This window comes from Rhineura floridana, chromosome 12 (assembly GCF_030035675.1).
Source record: "Rhineura floridana isolate rRhiFlo1 chromosome 12, rRhiFlo1.hap2, whole genome shotgun sequence".
Lineage (NCBI taxonomy): Eukaryota > Metazoa > Chordata > Lepidosauria > Squamata > Rhineuridae > Rhineura > Rhineura floridana.
Window position 1 is genome coordinate 24,175,613 of NC_084491.1, and position 17,594 is coordinate 24,193,206.

General features: G+C 41.7%; 1 protein-coding gene across 3 annotated transcripts in view; it reads left to right on the forward strand.

Annotated features, from left to right (window-relative positions):
* Positions 1-808: 808 nt before the first annotated feature.
* RNF122 (ring finger protein 122) overlaps positions 809-17,594 on the forward strand; it is a 41,779-nt gene continuing 24,993 nt past the window's right edge. For 2 of the 3 annotated variants that reach the window (XM_061592510.1, XM_061592511.1), the window contains exon 1: positions 809-1,162. In XM_061592510.1, the coding sequence (XP_061448494.1) occupies positions 1,138-1,162 (25 nt within the window). In that variant the 5' untranslated portion in view covers positions 809-1,137. Of the gene's footprint in view, positions 1,163-1,611; positions 1,809-17,594 lie in introns of those variants that run through there. The other variant, XM_061592512.1, reaches the window with a different exon arrangement.

Sequence of the window (17,594 nt, forward strand, 5' to 3'; positions counted from 1 at the left end):
AGCTGTGGCCCCCAAGCTTTGGAATACCCTACCCCAAGAAGGCTGCTCTGCTCCCTCCCTGATGGTTTTTGGGAGACTTCTGAAAACCATCTTGTTCCGGAGAGTCTTTGGGAGGAACTGAATGGAGAGGCTGTAAATGATTTTATCCCCCCCTTTTTTAGTTTTTTACCTCTTTAGTCCATTTTAATATCACTCCCCAATATTTCTTAATTGTATTGTATGTATCGTGTTGTCTCTTATTATGGTTGAAATGGTATAAAAATATTATTATAAATAAAATCAGTGCTCAAATTATTAAGAAGGGAAATTACATCCCCAGGCCCAGACTCCCTCTAATTTTAGCCAAATCATGTGCCCCATAGGGTTCTAAAAACAGTAGCTAACCCACCCATGCCCCTGTTATTTAAGCACAGAGCATCATATATTTAATACACCAGCCATCCCATTGAGCAGGGATGGGGAACCTGTGGCCCTCCAGATGTGGACCTCCATCAGCCCCAGCTAGCATGCCTATAGGCCGATGGGAATTGAAGTCCATCAACATCTGGAGGCCACAGAGTAACAACTTCCATTGCTTCCTTCCCACCCAGGCCCATTTCAACTTCTCGCTTGACGTCCTTAAGATTAGTAAAACGAACGTGCCGCTTTAAAAAAAAAGGGGGGGAGGGGAGAAAAGAAGCCTGAAACGCCATAGGCTGAAGCCACGTTCTAAAGCCAGCCTATCCAACCACGCTCCCGGTTCACATCAAAAGAAAGTATATTAATAAGCCCCGCTCTCTGGGGCTGGCGATTGGCTGCTTCTTTGGGAAGGCGTGGTTTCGTGGGGCGGTGTTTGAAGGCCCGGAGGTCAATTTTCCAAAACCTCGCAGCGTGTATCCGCGAGAAACAATCTATTGCGTGCGCGCTGCTCGTGTGAATCAGCCTGTCTTGGCCCCACGGGAAGAGTTCCCTTTGTGTGGGGAGTTCTCTCTCTCTCTTTTTTTTTTTTGCCCTTGGTTTGCGTTGATACTCCTGCTCCAAGAAGGGAAGTCAGTCTTGAACTGCTAAACCCCGATCAAGCTGGGGGAGAGGGTCCCCCCCCTCTTTCTTTTCCCTCTGCGTTTCGTTTCTTTGCAAGCGGCTGCGCTGGGGACTCTGATGCACCCGTTCCAGTGGTGTAACGGTAAGCTTGCCCGACCCAGGGTAATGATGGAGAGCGTGCTGGCAAATATCCAGCTTCTTATCTCCCCCATCCCTTCCCTAAAATTAATAAGTCACAGACGTTGCGGCGAAGTTCATTGTCCGGTCTTCGGGTGGAGACGCAAATCCTGTTTATTTTATTTTGTTTTGTCTTTTAAAAAGCAACCTCTGTAAACAAAAAAACTCCCCAGATTGTTTTAAAGAGATCACAAGAAGCCTATCGGGACGGTTCGCGGGGGGAGAGAAGAGGACGTTCCTCCGCTTCATGGTGGGGCTCCCGAACTGGTCTCTCTGCGCTCTTTGTTTCCACTTTCGGAAACAGCGCCTTCTCTCCAGGGCCCCGATTCAGGTTTTTAAAAAAAGCCAGCGCGCACTAGAGAGAGCCCCAAAGGCCCTCCCTTTTCCTTCTGTGCCTGAACAAGAGCGGCTACAGAACAGCTGCCGATACGCTTGGATCCTTGTTTAACTCATTTGTGACGTGTTTAGTTGGTCTTCATGAAGGGATTCCCCCGCCCCCCAGGAACGACCCTCAGTTTCCTTTTCAGGCATCGCTTTAACTGTCACAGTGCTATTCTATACATGGCTGCTCAGGAATAAGCTCCGTTGAGTTCAGTAGAGCATTCTTCTAGGTAAGTGTGTGTAGAATTGGACCCTAACGCTCTAATTCCGCCCCCACCCACCCCCATTATTTTTCATTCCCTCTCAACTATTTCTTCTTGTGTTAGTTTCACACAGAGATCTGTGCCCAAAGCAGCCTGCACCCTTTATAAAAGTAAAAATAATATAAAGCAATAAAATAGATCAAAGGCACAATATCCAGACGAAAACTGAAACTCTAAAATGAGGAGCAATGATATAATTAAAAACAGTCCTATTCCAAGAACGCCAAGCGCACCTATTGCTGAACAGTTGCTAAGTGATCCCCTCTGAAACAGGTGTGAAGTGTTTGCCCTACAAACGACTGCCTGGCATTGTTTTACTGCTGCTAAAACTTTTCCAAAGTAAACATTGCATTTGCTTTGAGACTTGCTCCCTGCCCCTCTTCCACACGCACTTCTTATCGATTATTTTATTATTTTATTTCTGGATGGAGAGATGAGAATGAATGAATGGAGGTGGGGGGGAGAGAGATTGGGGGGGGGAAGCCACCATTGTCTGTCATGAAATTGCCCAGCTGGAGAGGGGCACCTTTTGCAGTGCAGTGCTTTAAAATCTTATTTCAGTGTTTTCGTTTTGGGGAGGAAGGAGGGTTTCCTTCAGAAGGCCTAGCAGATGGTGACTGCTTTTGTAGATGGCTAATGGTTAATTAAAAGGAGCAGAGCCTTGCTTGGGATGAGCCGGGATTAATTATCTCAAGCAGCTTTTGTTCTCTGGCTTTCTTCTTCCTTCCCTCCCCCAATCTCCCTTTTAGAGTTTCATGAAATTTCACCAACCCAAAGCCTCTGGGCCATGTGCTTCAAAGACAATGAGAGGGAAGAGGAAGCAGAGGAGGGAGGGAGCAGGCTGGTTTATTTTGAGTACACACAGACACTCGGGCATCAAAGTCAGCTACGCAATTAATCTCTTATGCCTTAATTTGCTGCCGCTCTTCCTAGCCAGTCTCCTTTCCTCCTCCGCCTCTCTCTCCTCCCACAGTGGGGTTTTTTTGTATGGAATTGTGAAAAGGTCTCTGTTATCAGGGCCAGCAGATACACCTAAATGCAGAACAGGAACATAGTTCTTATGCCAAATCAGACCATTGGCCCAACTAGCTCTAAGTTGACTACTGTTCTTCAGCCTTTGGTCCCCAGATGTTGTCAGACTACAACTCCCATCAACCCCAACCAGCTTTGGCAATGGTCAAGGATGATCATGGGAGTTGTTGTCCAACAACATCTGGGAACCCAAGGTTGAAGAACAGGGGTCTACCCTGACTGGCAGTGGTTTCAGACCGGGTTCATTCTCAACCCTGCGCTGGGCATTGAACCTGGGATCTTCTGTGTGCAAAGCAGATGCTCTACATATGGTCTGTGGCTCCTCTTCCCCAAATAGTTTTGAATCCGCTCCCTAGGAGTCAGGGGGGGGCAATGCTCACAGCGACACCACAGCTAAGTAAACGGGCCAGTTCCTTTTGGTTTCTTGAAGGCTTGCAATGTTGATGGTAAACTGATGGCATCAAAGCCCATCTGTCACTTGTATTGCAATAATAATTCTTGTCCTGTATTAATCATGATTATAGTTAAGTAACTTTTAACCTTTGCATAGCATTCCGAAATGTTCAAAGCACTTCACATGCATTATCTAGTTTAGTGGTTCCCCAACTTTTTCCTCCCATGCACCTCATGGAAATGGCGATGACCTCGGTGGGCCAGTTAATTATTTTTCTGCCTTTTGCAGCCATTGTAATGTGCGGTGCTAGATGCTGTATGATTTCCAATTGCATTTTTATTGCTTTGTTGTATGTCTTATATAGTATTTTCTTGTATTACACTTTGCCTTCCATAAAACTCAAAACTGTAATACAATAAAATACAATATAAGAAACAAAAGAAGCAGTAAAAATACAATTTTTATTAAAAATCAACGTTACGGACCACCTGAATGAAGCTAGTGGACCACTGGTGGTACATGAACTACAGTTTGGGAATGCCTGATCTAGCTGCAATCCTTACAACAGCCCTTTAAGGCAGGGATGGAGAACCTCAGGCCCAGGGGCTGACTGTGGCTCTCCAAGCCCTTTAAGGCAGGGATGGAGAACCTCAGGCCCAGGGCTGACTGTGGCTCTCCAAGCCTCTCTATCTGATCCTCAGGACTCTCACCAGGCCACACACCCTTCTAGGTCGCACCTCCTACTGGCTCTGCTGCGCGCCTTCCTTGAGAGTTTTTGCCCAGCTGAAATGTGTCCTCAAACTCCAATAATGCCTCTTGCTTCCTTGGATGTAGGGTAGAGAAGTGTGTGTGGAAAACTGCCCTATAGTAAAGAGGTAAAAGTTGCATTCATTGCTCAATCTGCTTTTGCCTCTGCCCCACCCACCTTTGGCATGTGGCCCTCAGAAGGATGCCCAGAAGGGAATGTGGGCCACAGGCTGAAAAAGCTCCCTCTCCCCCCAGCCACCTGTTATAAGGTAAGCTAGAGCCAGTGTGGTGTAGTGGTTAAGGTGTTGGACTAGGACCTGGGAGACCAGGGTTCGAATTTCCACATAGCCATGAAGCTCACTGGGTGACCTTGGGTCAGTCACTGCTGATCAGCCTCAGAGGAAGGCAATGGTAAACCCCCTCTGAATACAGCTTACCATGAGAGCCCTATTCGTAGGGTCGCTCATAAGTCGGAATCGACTTGAAGGCAGTCCATTTTTTCATTTCAGGATTCTGATGTTGCAGATGAGCAGTGTGGACTGAAAGTGGCTTGCCTAAGGCCACTCAGTGAGTTCATGGTAGAGGTGAGATTCAAACTGGGGACTTCTTGATGCTTTATCATCTTCTAGCAGTCTTATAGCATGAATGCACTCAAAAGCACAAGTTGTCACCAATCGGCTTTTACTCAGAGTAGACACATTGAAATTAATGGACCTAAGTGTTCAGTAATTTCAGCGGGTCAACTCTGAGCAGGACCAGTATTGGATCCAACCCTAAGCGATTTCTCTATTCTATTGCTCCTGTAGTACACCTGAACCGGCAGTGTATAATATGATCCCATGGATCCTGGGAACAACCACCTGAAATGTTTCCATTTTACAGAAAGGGGGCCAGAGGTGAGGCATTTCAGGTTGCTCAAGGCCACCAAGCTCACTGTTCAGATAGGATTTAAACCCAAACCCAGATCCAAATCTAGAACTGGACCACAGCAAGTAGAAGTACCGGTTAGATGCATTTGGAGGTCACATTCCAGACTTTCAGTGCTGAGGTCGGCACACAGAAAGCCCACAAAGATGACCCCTGTTTCCTAAAGTGGTCAACCAGATGTTCCTGGGAAGAAAGCACATTAGCAGGACATGAAGACAGGATTCCATTCCTGCTGCTCTTTCCCCACTGACTAGTACTCCGAGGCCTTTAGCTGCTTCAGACAACTTTTGTCTATGTGTAGGCTGCCTAAAGTCATCAACTCTGTGACATAGGTAAGCCTGAGAGAGTGCAACTGGCCTGAGGTTACCCTGACTTAGGGATCCGAAGCCAGATCTCTCCAGTTCTTAAGCCAGCGCTCTTAACCACCATATCATATTGGCTTTCATAGGCTGTCTAATGAGGAGGACAGCACTACTTTAATGGAGCTGTGGCAAAGATGCTCCAATTTTAATAAGAGTAGCAGCACTGTCGGGGAGAGTTGAACCCCCCCCCATGCTATTTTCCTGATATGAACCATCAACGCACACACTGAAACAATTGTTAGCTCAACTGGGGCTACAGTAATCTGGAATGCATGTGTATATTTCCTTCAAGCAGGACTAACAGGAACTTTGGGGAAGCTGTCCATGTTGAGAAAATGGTACAGGGAGGAAGGTTTGAACCAGGAGTGAAGAGGCTGTCGGGTTGTTGTTTATTTCATATTTTAATTGCTTCCCACTAGGCATCCTGAAGCAATTTACCGAATAGTTATATATATAAAATAGTTATATATATGAAAGCAGTGAAAACAATTGCATATATAAACACAATTTTAAATATTAAAACAGTTTAAAACAAGAGAGCACACATACAATCAATTCAAATCCAAGACAGATACCAACTGGGATAAAGATTTTAGAAGGCTTGTTGAAAGAGGAGTGTCTTTAGCAGGCCCTGAAAGACAATAGAGAAGGTGCCTGTCTGATACGCAGTGGGAGGGAGTTCCAACGGGTAGGTGCTGCCACTTTAAAGGCCCAATTCCAACATCATGAGGAAGAGACTTCTTGATAGGATGGGATCTGCAGGGTGCCCTCTCCTGCAGAACACATTGATTGGTTGGGCGGGTGTGGGATGGGATGAGATGATATTTTAGGTATCTTTTATGTGTTGTTGGAGTACAATCATTCCGGTTCGTTGGCCATGCTGGCTAGAGCTGATGGGAGTCGAACAATGCCTGGAGGGCCACAGGTTCCCCAGCCCAGGCTTAAACACTCTTTTCCTCTGCACTGCTGGCCTGATCCAAATCAAAGCTCCCTGTGGCTGCTTTCAAGTTGTTGGTTTAAAGACAAAGAAAACTTGGCAGATGCTGCTATGGATCACCCACATCACGTCTGATTTGGCCCTTAGAAACTGGGCTCTCTTTTAAGCACGGCAGCATATATTGTTAATAATGAAGAATCTAAACCTGTAGTCTGTGATGCTAATGGGGAACAAATGGGCTTTTAAGGGATGTACTCGACTCGGTTGTAAAGCACAGGCCATGTACACAAAAAGTCCCAGGTCCGTCCCTTGACGTCTCCAGTTCAAAAGGCGCAGGTAGCGAGTGATGGGACGAGTCTTTGCCTGAGACCTTGGAGAGCTGCTGCCAGTCAAAGTAGAGCAACCTTCCCCAATGCCTTAGAACTGCAGCTCCCGACATTCTTGCCCATCAGTTGTGCTGGCTGGCTGGTCATGAGAGTTGCCATCCACAACATCCGGGGTGTACTTAAAAATATATTAAGATTTTTTTTCTATGTTCTGTCCATTCTCTAAGCCAGGGGTGAGGAACCTCAGGCCAGGTGGTGCTCCTCTTCCCAGTCCACACCCTCCCCAGCCATATCTCTTGGTGGCCCTGCTTCGCACCCGCCTTCAGTGTTTTGGCCCGGCAGGAATGGGTCGTTGGACTCTGATCATGCTTCTCTGGATGGAGAATAAAGAGGGGTGTTTGAATGTGAGTAGGAACTATCTAGAGAGCCAGTGTGTAGTGGTTTGAGTGTTGGACTATGACCTGGGAGACCAGGGTTCGAATCCCCACACAGCTATGAAACTCCCTGGGTGACTTTGGGCCAGTCCCTGCCTCTCAGCCTCAGAGGGAGGCAATGGTAAAACCACCTCTGAATACCGCTTACCATGAAAACCCTATTCATAGGGTCGCCATAAGTCGGGATCGACTGGAAGGCAGACCATTTCCATTTTTCCAGGAACTATCTTACTCTCCAAAGGTAAACTTTTCATTCATGGCTCCACTTACTCTTGCCTCTCACCCCACCTGCCACTGGCATATGGGACCTGGAAGGTGATCCAGAAGGGAATACTGGAAAAGGTTCCCCACCACTGCTCTGAGCAGAGACAATCTGTCCAACTCCATTCACTGGTGCGTTTTTGCTCATTTCTATGTATCTCTAAACCGCTTCTCGCCATGGTGTTTTCCAAAAGCAAAGAAAAGTTTTGGCTGGATTCAGTGCTAAAGCCTCGCATCGGACACACTTTGACAAGTGGCAGAGGCACATGATTTGGGGTGGCCCAAAGCTTATTTTGCAGCACAATCCTTTTTTTTTTTTTTTTTATATAGTTTTTATTCAAATTTTTCCAAAAAACAAACAAAACAAAGTAAGAAAAAACATAACAATACTACAACAAAAAATAAAAATAAAATGGTTGACTTCCGATTTGTCACAGATCAGCTATAAGTATATAATATACATCAAACCTGTCCCTTAATATGTACATACAGAATCCCTTTTCTCCATAAGCTGTCTTAATTAATCATCAAATCCCAGTATCATCATTTTATTTTGATCTTTCGACAAAAAGTCTAAGAGAGGCTTCCAATCCTTAAGGAATGTATCTGTCGATTTTTCTCTAAGTAAACACGTCAATTTATCCATTTCTACTAAGTCCATTAATTTCAGTAGCCATTCTTCCATTGTTGGTATTGATTCCATTTTCCACTTTTGTGCATATAATAATCTTGCTGCCGTAATCATATATAATAATATTCTTCCATATTTCTTTTCTATTTGTTTATCCATAAAACCCAGTAAAAAAAATTCTGGTTTTGACTGAATATTTATCTTTAAAATTTTTTGCATCTTCCTACCTATCTGTGCCCAGAATAATTTCGCCTTTTTACATGACCACCACATATGATAAAAAGATCCTTCTTGTTGTTTACATTTCCAACAAACATTAGAGACATTACTATACATTTTTGACAGCTTTTCTGGAGTCATGTACCAACGGTACATCATTTTATAAAAATTTTCTTTAAGATTATAACATAATGTAAATTTCAAGCCTTTTTTCCACATATTTTCCCATTGATCCATTTGTATGTTATGACCAAAATTTTTTGCCCACTTTACCATGCACTCTTTTACTTGTTCTTCCTCCATATCCATTTTCAATAAAAGTTTATACATTTTTGCAATTATGTTTTCATCATTTGTATACAAACCTATTTCAAAATCAGATTTACTTATTTCAAACCCATACATTTTCTTGTCCATTTTATATCTTTCTAACAATTGTAAATAGGCAAACCAATGAAAACTATATCCTTCCTTTATCAATTGTTCTCTCTCTTTCATTGTGTATTCTCCATGTACATTTTCTAATAGTTCTTGATAAGTTAACCATTTCTCTTTTCCAGACATTTCTCTTCTATAAAACGCTTCTTGACTTGAGACACATAATGGTATTTTCGAATAAAACCTTGGTTTGTATCTATTCCATATTTTCAACAGAGAACGTCTTATAAAATGATTGTTAAAGTCTACGTTTACTTTTACTTTGTCATACCATAGATATCCATGCCATCCCCACTTCAGATTGTGGCCCTCCAAATCCAATAGTCTTTTATTCCTCAATAAGATCCATTCCTTTATCCAGACTAAACAGCAGGCAGCAAAATAAAGTCTCAAATTTGGTAATCCCAGTCCTCCTCTTTCTTTAGCGTCTTGAAGTAATTTAAATTTAACTCTTGGTTTTTTTCCTTGCCATACAAATTTAGAAATATCTTTTTGCCATTGTTTAAAAGGTAAATCAGAGGATATTACAGGTATTGTTTGAAACAAAAACATCATTCTCGGTAATACATTCATTTTTATCACAGATATTCTACCCATTAATGACAGTTGTAGTTTATCCCATCTTAGCAAGTCTTTCTTAATCTCTGTCCATAATTTTTCGTAATTATTATGAAACAGCTTTGAGTTTTTATTTGTCATGATGATGCCTAGATATTTCAACTTTTTTTCTATTGTAAAATCTGTCTTGTCCATTAACTCTTTCTGTTCCCTTAAAGTTAAATTTTTCACCAACATCTTTGTTTTTTGATTGTTGATCTTAAATCCTGCTAACGGTCCAAATTCTTTTAATTTGTCCATCAATATATGAATTCCTTCCAAAGGGTTTTCTAGTACAATTATCAAATCATCAGCAAATGCTCTCAATTTATATTCTTCTTTTTTTATTTTTAATCCCGAAATCCTTTTATCTTGCCTTATATCTCTAAGCAGCACTTCTAAAACCAGAATAAATAAAAGGGGAGATAATGGACATCCCTGTCTTGTACCCTTTTGTATTTCACATGAATCCGTTAAGTCTCCATTAACAATTATCTGGGCCTTCTGTGATGTATAAATCGATCTGATCCATTTTATAAAGTTGTCTCCAAAATCCATTTGCTCCAAAACCTGGAACATAAATTTCCAATTCAAATTATCAAATGCTTTTTCAGCATCTAAAAAAATCAAAGCTGCTTGTTTATCATTTCGTTGTTCTAAATATTCCAACACATTCAAAACATTCCTGACGTTGTCACGTAATTGTCTTTTAGGTAAAAACCCTGATTGATCTTCCTGAATAAATTGTTGCAATATTATTTTCAATCTTTCAGCCAAAATCATTGTAAAAATTTTATAGTCATTATTCAGTAGAGATATTGGCCGATAATTTTTTGTTTTAGTTAAATCTTGGTCCTCTTTAGGTATTAATGTTATATTAGCATTTTTCCAACTATCCGGTATCTTTCCCTCTTGCAAAATAGAATTCATTGTAGACTGTAAGGGTAGCAAGAGTTCTTCCTCCAAACATTTATAATACATTGCAGATAGCCCATCTGGTCCTGGCGCCTTTCCTAATTTAATTTTATTTATAGCTTCAGATATCTCTCTTGACGTAATAGGGTCATTAATAACTTGTCTCTGAAAATCTGTAATTTTCGGCAAATTCTGTTTAGATAAATACTCTTCTATTTTTTCAGATGGAATTTCTTGACACTTATACAATGTTGAGTAATATTGATGAAAAATCTTTTTGATTTTTACATTATCTGTCAGCGTCTCATCTTCTTGTATCTTTAAAATAATATTTTTTTGACGTTCTTTTCTTAATTTATATGCTAACCATTTCCCAGGTTTATTTGCAAATTCAAAAGTCCTTTGTTTAGCAAAATTTAATTTCCTTTCAATTTCTCTAACTGTCAACATTGATACTTGCTTCTGTAACATTTTAATTTGATTTACAATAGAAACTTTAGCTGGATTCTTTTTCAATTCTTCCTCTTTTTGTTTTATTTCTTCCAAAATTAATTGCATTTTCTGTTGTTTCTTTTTTTTTAATTCAGAATTACATTTAATAAAGTATCCCCTCATAAATGCCTTACTAGTATCCCAAACAATATTTTCACTTGTTCCTTTATATAAATTATATTCAAAGAACTCCTTTAATTTCTTCTTACATTCTTGTACTACTTTATCATTCTGTAATAAAGATTCATTTAGTCTCCATCTAAATCCAAGATTTTTTTTTTTTAAAGTTAATATCACAGGATTGTGGTCCGAAAAAGTTTTTGGTAATATATCCATTTTAAAAATATCCTTCGCTAAAATTTTTGACATCCAAATCATATCAATCCTCGAAAATGTTTTATGTCTTTCTGAAAAATAAGTAAATTCCTTTGCATTATCATTTATATATCTCCAGGTATCCACCAATTCTAAATGTTCCATGAGTTCAAAACAAATCTTCGGTAATTTACCTTGTGTCTCTTTGATATTTTTTTCAGAAAGCCTATCAATTTTTGGTGAGATTACCCCATTCCAGTCACCCATGACACACCAATGCTCATATGAAAACTCTGACAATTTTTCCATAAGTCCTGTATAAAACCTTGTTTTATCTTCATTGGGGGCATAAATACCCACTATCAAAATGTTTGTACCTTGTAAAGTAATTTCAACCCCCACAAATCTACCACTATCATCCAATAATACCAATTTAGGAAGCAATTGTGGGTTAATATAGAGAACAACTCCATTTTTTTTTTTTGGTCCAGCTGAAATAAATTCTTCACCCAAATTTTTACAAATCAAATATTTGGAATCTTTCTTCTGAATATGAGTTTCTTGTAGACAAATTATATCCAATTTTAATTTTTTCAAATAATGAAACACTTTCTTTCTCTTCTGCGCCGTGTTGGCTCCATTTATATTCCAAGTTAGGTATTTGTAATCCATCATTAAGCGTGTATTTTAAAATTTGCCTGATGCTCCTTTTGATCCATCATCTTCCTTCCCCTCCTCTGCATATCCTTGTTGACTTTGTTTCCCAGGAACTATATCCATATCTTTGAGTTTATCTTCTTCCATATCTTTTGAAGCTTTTCTCAAGAAGTCCCTTGCTTTTTGAACAGTATTCAGTCTGTATTTCTGTTGTCTGAATGTAAAAATCACTCCTTCTGGAACGTCCCACCTAAATTGAATTTTGCATTGCTTAAGTTTTTCTGTAAGGAAAGCATATTCTTTTCTCTTACGTAAAAGTCTAATAGGAATTTCCTTCATCACCAGTATTTCCTTACCATCAATTTTAAAGGTATATTTAAAGTGTTGCTGTAAAACCATATCTCTGGTCGTCTTCTTTACGAAATGAACAAGCACATCTCTTGGAATTTTTTTCATTGTTGCATATCTGGAGTTAATTCTATAAACTTTGTCTATTTCAAATTCCATCCTATCTTCATTCAAGTCCAGAAATTTTACTAAAGCATTAACAATTTTATCTCTAATGTCTTCACCTGTTTCCTCAGGGATTGCACGGAATCTCAAACAATGCTCTTTATTTCTCATTTCAGTCACAGCTAAATAGTCCAAATTTTTTTCTAGTTCCAGATTTAGTATATCTGTTCTATTCTCCAAGGTTTGTACCTTTTCTTTAGTATTTTTTGCATCTTCCTTTATTTGCCCAATTGTCCCTTTAATCTCATCCACTTGTGTTTTAATATAGTCTTTTATATCTGTCAATTCAGTTTTCATTTCCTGTTTCATTTCCTGTTTTATAGCATTAATCCCTTCCATTATTTTTTGAAACATTTCTGGGGGTATATCCTCTTCCTGTGTATCAATAGAACCTCTTCGCCCCTGGGCCTTGGTTGTTTTTTTAGTTGTCATTTTCAAAAAGAGGCCTTTAATTTCTAATATTAATCACTGTTTCAGAACCTAAGGGCAGTCTATTTCTTTTCTTTTTTTCCCTCCACCAAAAAGAAGAGTTAATATTCCAGGCCTGTTATTGAAATCCAGCCAGCACAACACAGTCCTTATCTGCTTCCAAGAATGCAAAACAATTCTGGTTGCCAAGACTAAACAATTAGTAGCATATACGAGCAGCGGATTCATCCAACAAGAAATAGTCCAAAGAGAAAAATAGTCCAAAATATAATAATTACCTCTCATCCGTTTTTAAACTTTAAAAGTCCAAATTCAAGCCAGCTTTTTGTCGTAAAAAAAGTATATAAGTTGTTTATATTTTCTTTCTTCCTTAATTATATTTAAAAGAGAAAAAGTATGACTCACCCAGGTTTCTCAATTGCTGATTCATAAACAAATCCCTTTTATTGCAGTAATTTAAGCCAAATGATAAGGTTTAGGCAGAAGTGGGCTCGCTGGTTAAGAACGTTTTTTTTTAAGAGAAGAAAAAACGCTTCGCTTTATTCCAGTTCAGCTTGCGTGGAATTCCTGACTCCGTCTTCAGCCGATCGGCTTGCCTTCTTATCTCAGGAATTTCCTGATCAATTCCAGCCGCCGACAGCTCAACGAAGTCTTGTGGAAGATCTGATCGGTTCTCCTATACCTTGGAGAACATTTAAGCCAGTCCAAGATTCCTCTTGGCTGGCTTTTAATCTGAAAAAAGCTTCCTCTGAGGCAGAGCTCCCTCAGAGACAACCACCAGCCAGCACCACTTCCCGGAAGTCATTTTGCAGCACAATCCTGTACGTGCCTACTCAGGTGTAAGTCCTGTGGAGTTCAATAAGGCTAATTACCAAGTAAGTTAGAATAGGATTGTAGCCATAGAATACAGATGGTTGAAACCCCAATGACTTGTTCAGGCTGCCATCTGCAACTCCAGATTGAATAATGAACTAGGAAGGGATAGCTCAGTTGTAGGGCACATGCTTTGCATGCAGAAGGTTCCAGGTTCAATTCTGGGAATCTCCAAAAAAAAAAAAATCAGCAGTTGATGTGGCAGATGTCTGACTGAAACGCTGGAGAGCTGCCCCCAGTCGGAGTAGGACCATAGGCCTATACCACTTCAATACGGATTCCCCCAAAGAGTCATAGGAACATGGGAAGGTGCCTCATATTGAGTCTGAACAGTGGCCCATCTAGCTCAGTATTGCCTACACTGACGGGCAGCAGCTCTCCAGGATTACTGACTGTGGCTCCCAGTCCTACCTTGAGATGCCAGGGGTTGAGCCTGGGACCTTCTGCATACAAGGCCAATGCTCTGCTGCTGAGCGATGGCCCTTCCCTGGTACTGGACTAGACAGACAAATAGTCCGACCTGGCATAAGGCAGCTTCTTGTGTTCTTATGCTCTTCGCCCTTATCTGGCTCTTTCTAGATAATAGCCCCCTTCATCTCTTTCTTACTTTCAGGAAAGCAGATTGTTGCAGCCGCCCGCCCACACACAAGCCTTCACAAGAATCCCTGTCTCATTATCCATTTCTCTCTTTCTGTGTGTGCGTGGCAAATTCACTCTAGCTCTATCAGTTAGCCGACTTTCCAGGTCAGCAATTTGCATCCACAGCAATTTGCATCCGTCACCCCGATGAACGTGGGAAGCTCCCTTGCACCAGGTCAGACAAAACTGTCCATCTTGTGGACCAAATGGGGAGGGGAGGGGCTGATTCCTAACTCTGTGAGACCATGGCTGGCTCCAGGTTTGAAGGGGCCCTTGCTGGAAGGCCCAGTGATGTTGAAGATAGGTGGGCAGATAGCGAGCTAACCAGGCAATAGGAGTCAGCAGCAGGGCTCCAATGAAAGACTGGTCAGCAAGGGGAAAGGCTCTAGCTCAGGGATAGAGCATCTGCTTGGCTTGCAGAAGACTCCAGTTTCAGTCCCCAGGATCTGCGGGTGGGACTTGGAATGTCTACACTCAGGAAAGCCACTGCCAATCAGTGTAGACAGTACTGAGCTAGATGAAGGGGGAGTATTGTACATAATTCTAGGACTTGATCAGGGTTTCTCCCAAACTGATGTGGGGGAGTTCTTGTTGTGCTGCATTTCACAGGTCCTCACCTCGTTCATGCACCTGTTGTCTTCAGCAGTGACAATTAGTTAATTTTAGACTCTGGACTGAATGGCCTTATTGTGGGGGAGGGGCAGCTTTTAGATGGCAATGTGCTTCACTTCACTTAAAAAAGTGGGAAGCCCACCTTGCTTGCGTTGGGGATTCTGCTGGGCGCAGGGCCAGCCTGACCAATAGACAGAGTGAAGCAGCTCCCTGAGGCAGCAGATGCTGTGGACGGGCAATGCTGGTTGGAGGATGGAGCTATGCGTGCCGTGCATAGCCTGCCTTTTGCCCCCTAGGCTAACCTGCTGCCCCAGTTGCAGTGGAGGCCTGTGCCCTGTTGACGGTGTTGGTCCAGCTGGCGTCTGTGTGTCAAATTGAAAAGGGGCTTCATGTTGTCCTTCACCCCGGGCAGCAAAAGACATTGGGCCAGCCTTTGCTGAGTGGGTTCCTAGACCTGCCCCAAAGAGGAAGGGCTGTAGCTCAGTGGGAGAGCATTGGTTTGCATGCAGAAGGTCCCAGGTGCAATCCCCAGCAACTCCAAGTAAGAAGACTGGGAGAGAACCCTATCTGAAAGTTTGGTGGATTTCAGGATTGTGCAGCCCTTTTAAGGATTAGTAAGAACCCTATGTATCCTATGTGTTAATAGCAAACTCATGCTCCATGTGACAATCCTTATGTAGTCAGAACAGCACCAGTCATGCACAAGAGACAGGTATCAGCAAGCTCGGGGGGAATCCTTTAAAAACACTCAAATAGCCCAATGGGTAGCCACTGAATGCTAACTGTTGGGTGGGGGGAATGACAGAAAAACTGGGGAGTGGTATGGAGTATCTAAGAAAGGGGCACGGCTGACTGGAACCTGAACAGGAGCGCTCCATGCTGCAACATTTTATTGCAGATCCCATGCATAGTGTTTACCAGAGATTAGAAGGCAATCCAACTTGCCTACACAGGCATTTGTGAATAAGATGGTTTTTAGGTTTATGAACAATTTAACTTCTTAAATATGCATGGAATGGATTTGCTTCAACAAGTTCAGCTTCAAAAAAATATGGAAACCTTTTTCTTTTCTTTCAGAACACCAGTAAGCAAGATAGGAACACAATGCCAAGTTCTCTTTGTCTCAGGGAACTAACATTTTTTTTAAAAGTGCAATCATAAAGATCTTGATTCACCACCACCTGGCTTCATCCTCATTTTGAAAGTTCTCCAGGAAACAAATGAGCTGAAATCCCCAACCTACTTCATAAAGCATTCCCTACACCCAAAGAATACATTCAGGACTCCAGTATGCAAATATAATTATGTGTATATTCGCCCCAAGTGGCAATGTAGAATTGAATGGCACTAATATGGCGCTAGTCCTATTGGCCTGACCTTGACCAGTAATAGAGCTTGCCTGCTTCAGGATCAAATGCTAGAGCTTTATACTTTTGGGCTAGGTAAGCGAACAAGGCTGAAAATGACTGTTGTATGGGAAAATTAGGGACGGTTTCATGGTATTGACAGGGATGACCGAACACAGTTAAGGTTGCAGTGATGATGTATATGAACATGCCATTAAAAAAGATGATGGTGATTTGCTTGCTATTTCCTGCAGTCCAAACCATTGCTAAAGGCAGAACTGCAGGGGCTGATTCAAAAGTTGGCAGCCATGCGACAGAGCAGGGTGGTAAACCTGTGGCCCTCCAGATGCTGTTGGATTATAACTTCCACCAGCCCCAACCGGTATGGCCAGTAGTTAGGGATGCTGGGAAATGCAGTCCAGCAACATCGGGGGGTTGGCACAGATTAGTGATTCCTGCAACACAGGATAAAGCTCCAGTTCCTGAAAATAATTTTATAGAAGATGAGGGGGACTTGCAACACAATGTTGCAGTGTGGAGTGCTTTGTTTAAGGTTCTAGACAGCCAGCAAGCCATGCCATTTTCCAGGATACTTCATTCCACACACATGTTTTCCATCCCCCCCCCACTGCAAATGGTCAGATTAACTATGTTCAGTCCTCATTGGCCTGTTTTGTAAATTCCCCCCTCCTATTTTTTAAATTTCTGCAAACTGGGGTTCCTCTGAGCATGCTGATACCTCCATATTGTGTGAAGGTGGCACAATTTTAGCTATCTAAGCATTGGCACTCCAGCCTGAACATTGGAAATAGAGGGGTTCGTATATATGATGGAAATGAAGCAAGTGAATGCTTTACCTGCTTGTCAGTCAGCTGTTAAAAAACACCAGAGTCCTAGAGGGAAGGGTTTGAAACCCAGGTTTCACCAGTGCAAGGAGAAATATTGGGAGGTTTACAAAGTTCTTTGCTCACTAGTGCAAGGGCTCTTGAGTTTTAATGTTGCACAACAGAGGGATCCAATGCAAGAGCTACGCTAGTGGAAACTCGTTGCTCTATCTGTTGTGCAACAGAGTTACCAGCAACCTGCTTATGCATTCTCTTGCACCACAACATTCTGCTGGTGTTAAATATTTTGACAGCAGAACAAGTATACTACTAAGTGGCTTCATGTTACAATGGATGCAACCTGTCATATTTATTTATTTGTAAGATTTCTTACCCACCCTTCACCATAAGATCCAGGATGAGTTACATCAATATAATATGCTGGTGTAATCATTAAAAACAAGTACAACCAGGAGGGGAAGGGCCATAGCTCAGTGGTAGAGCATTTGCTTTGCATGCAGAAGATCCCAGGTTCAATCCCCGGCATCTCTAGGTAGGGCTAGGAGGAATTCCCTGCCTGAACACCAGGAAAGCCTCTGCCAGTCAGTGTAGACAATACTGAGCTAGATGGACCAATGGTCTGACTCAGTATAAGGCAGTTTCCTATGTTCTATTGAATTTATACTGTTTTGTTCCATTTGGAAGAGGTGGGTCTCAAAACAAAATACCTCTGCTGCTACCCAATGAAGGTAAATATTGGAAGATGCAGGATGGATAAATGAAAGTACACACCATGCACAGCTAAACTATGGAATTCACCCCTACAAGAGGCA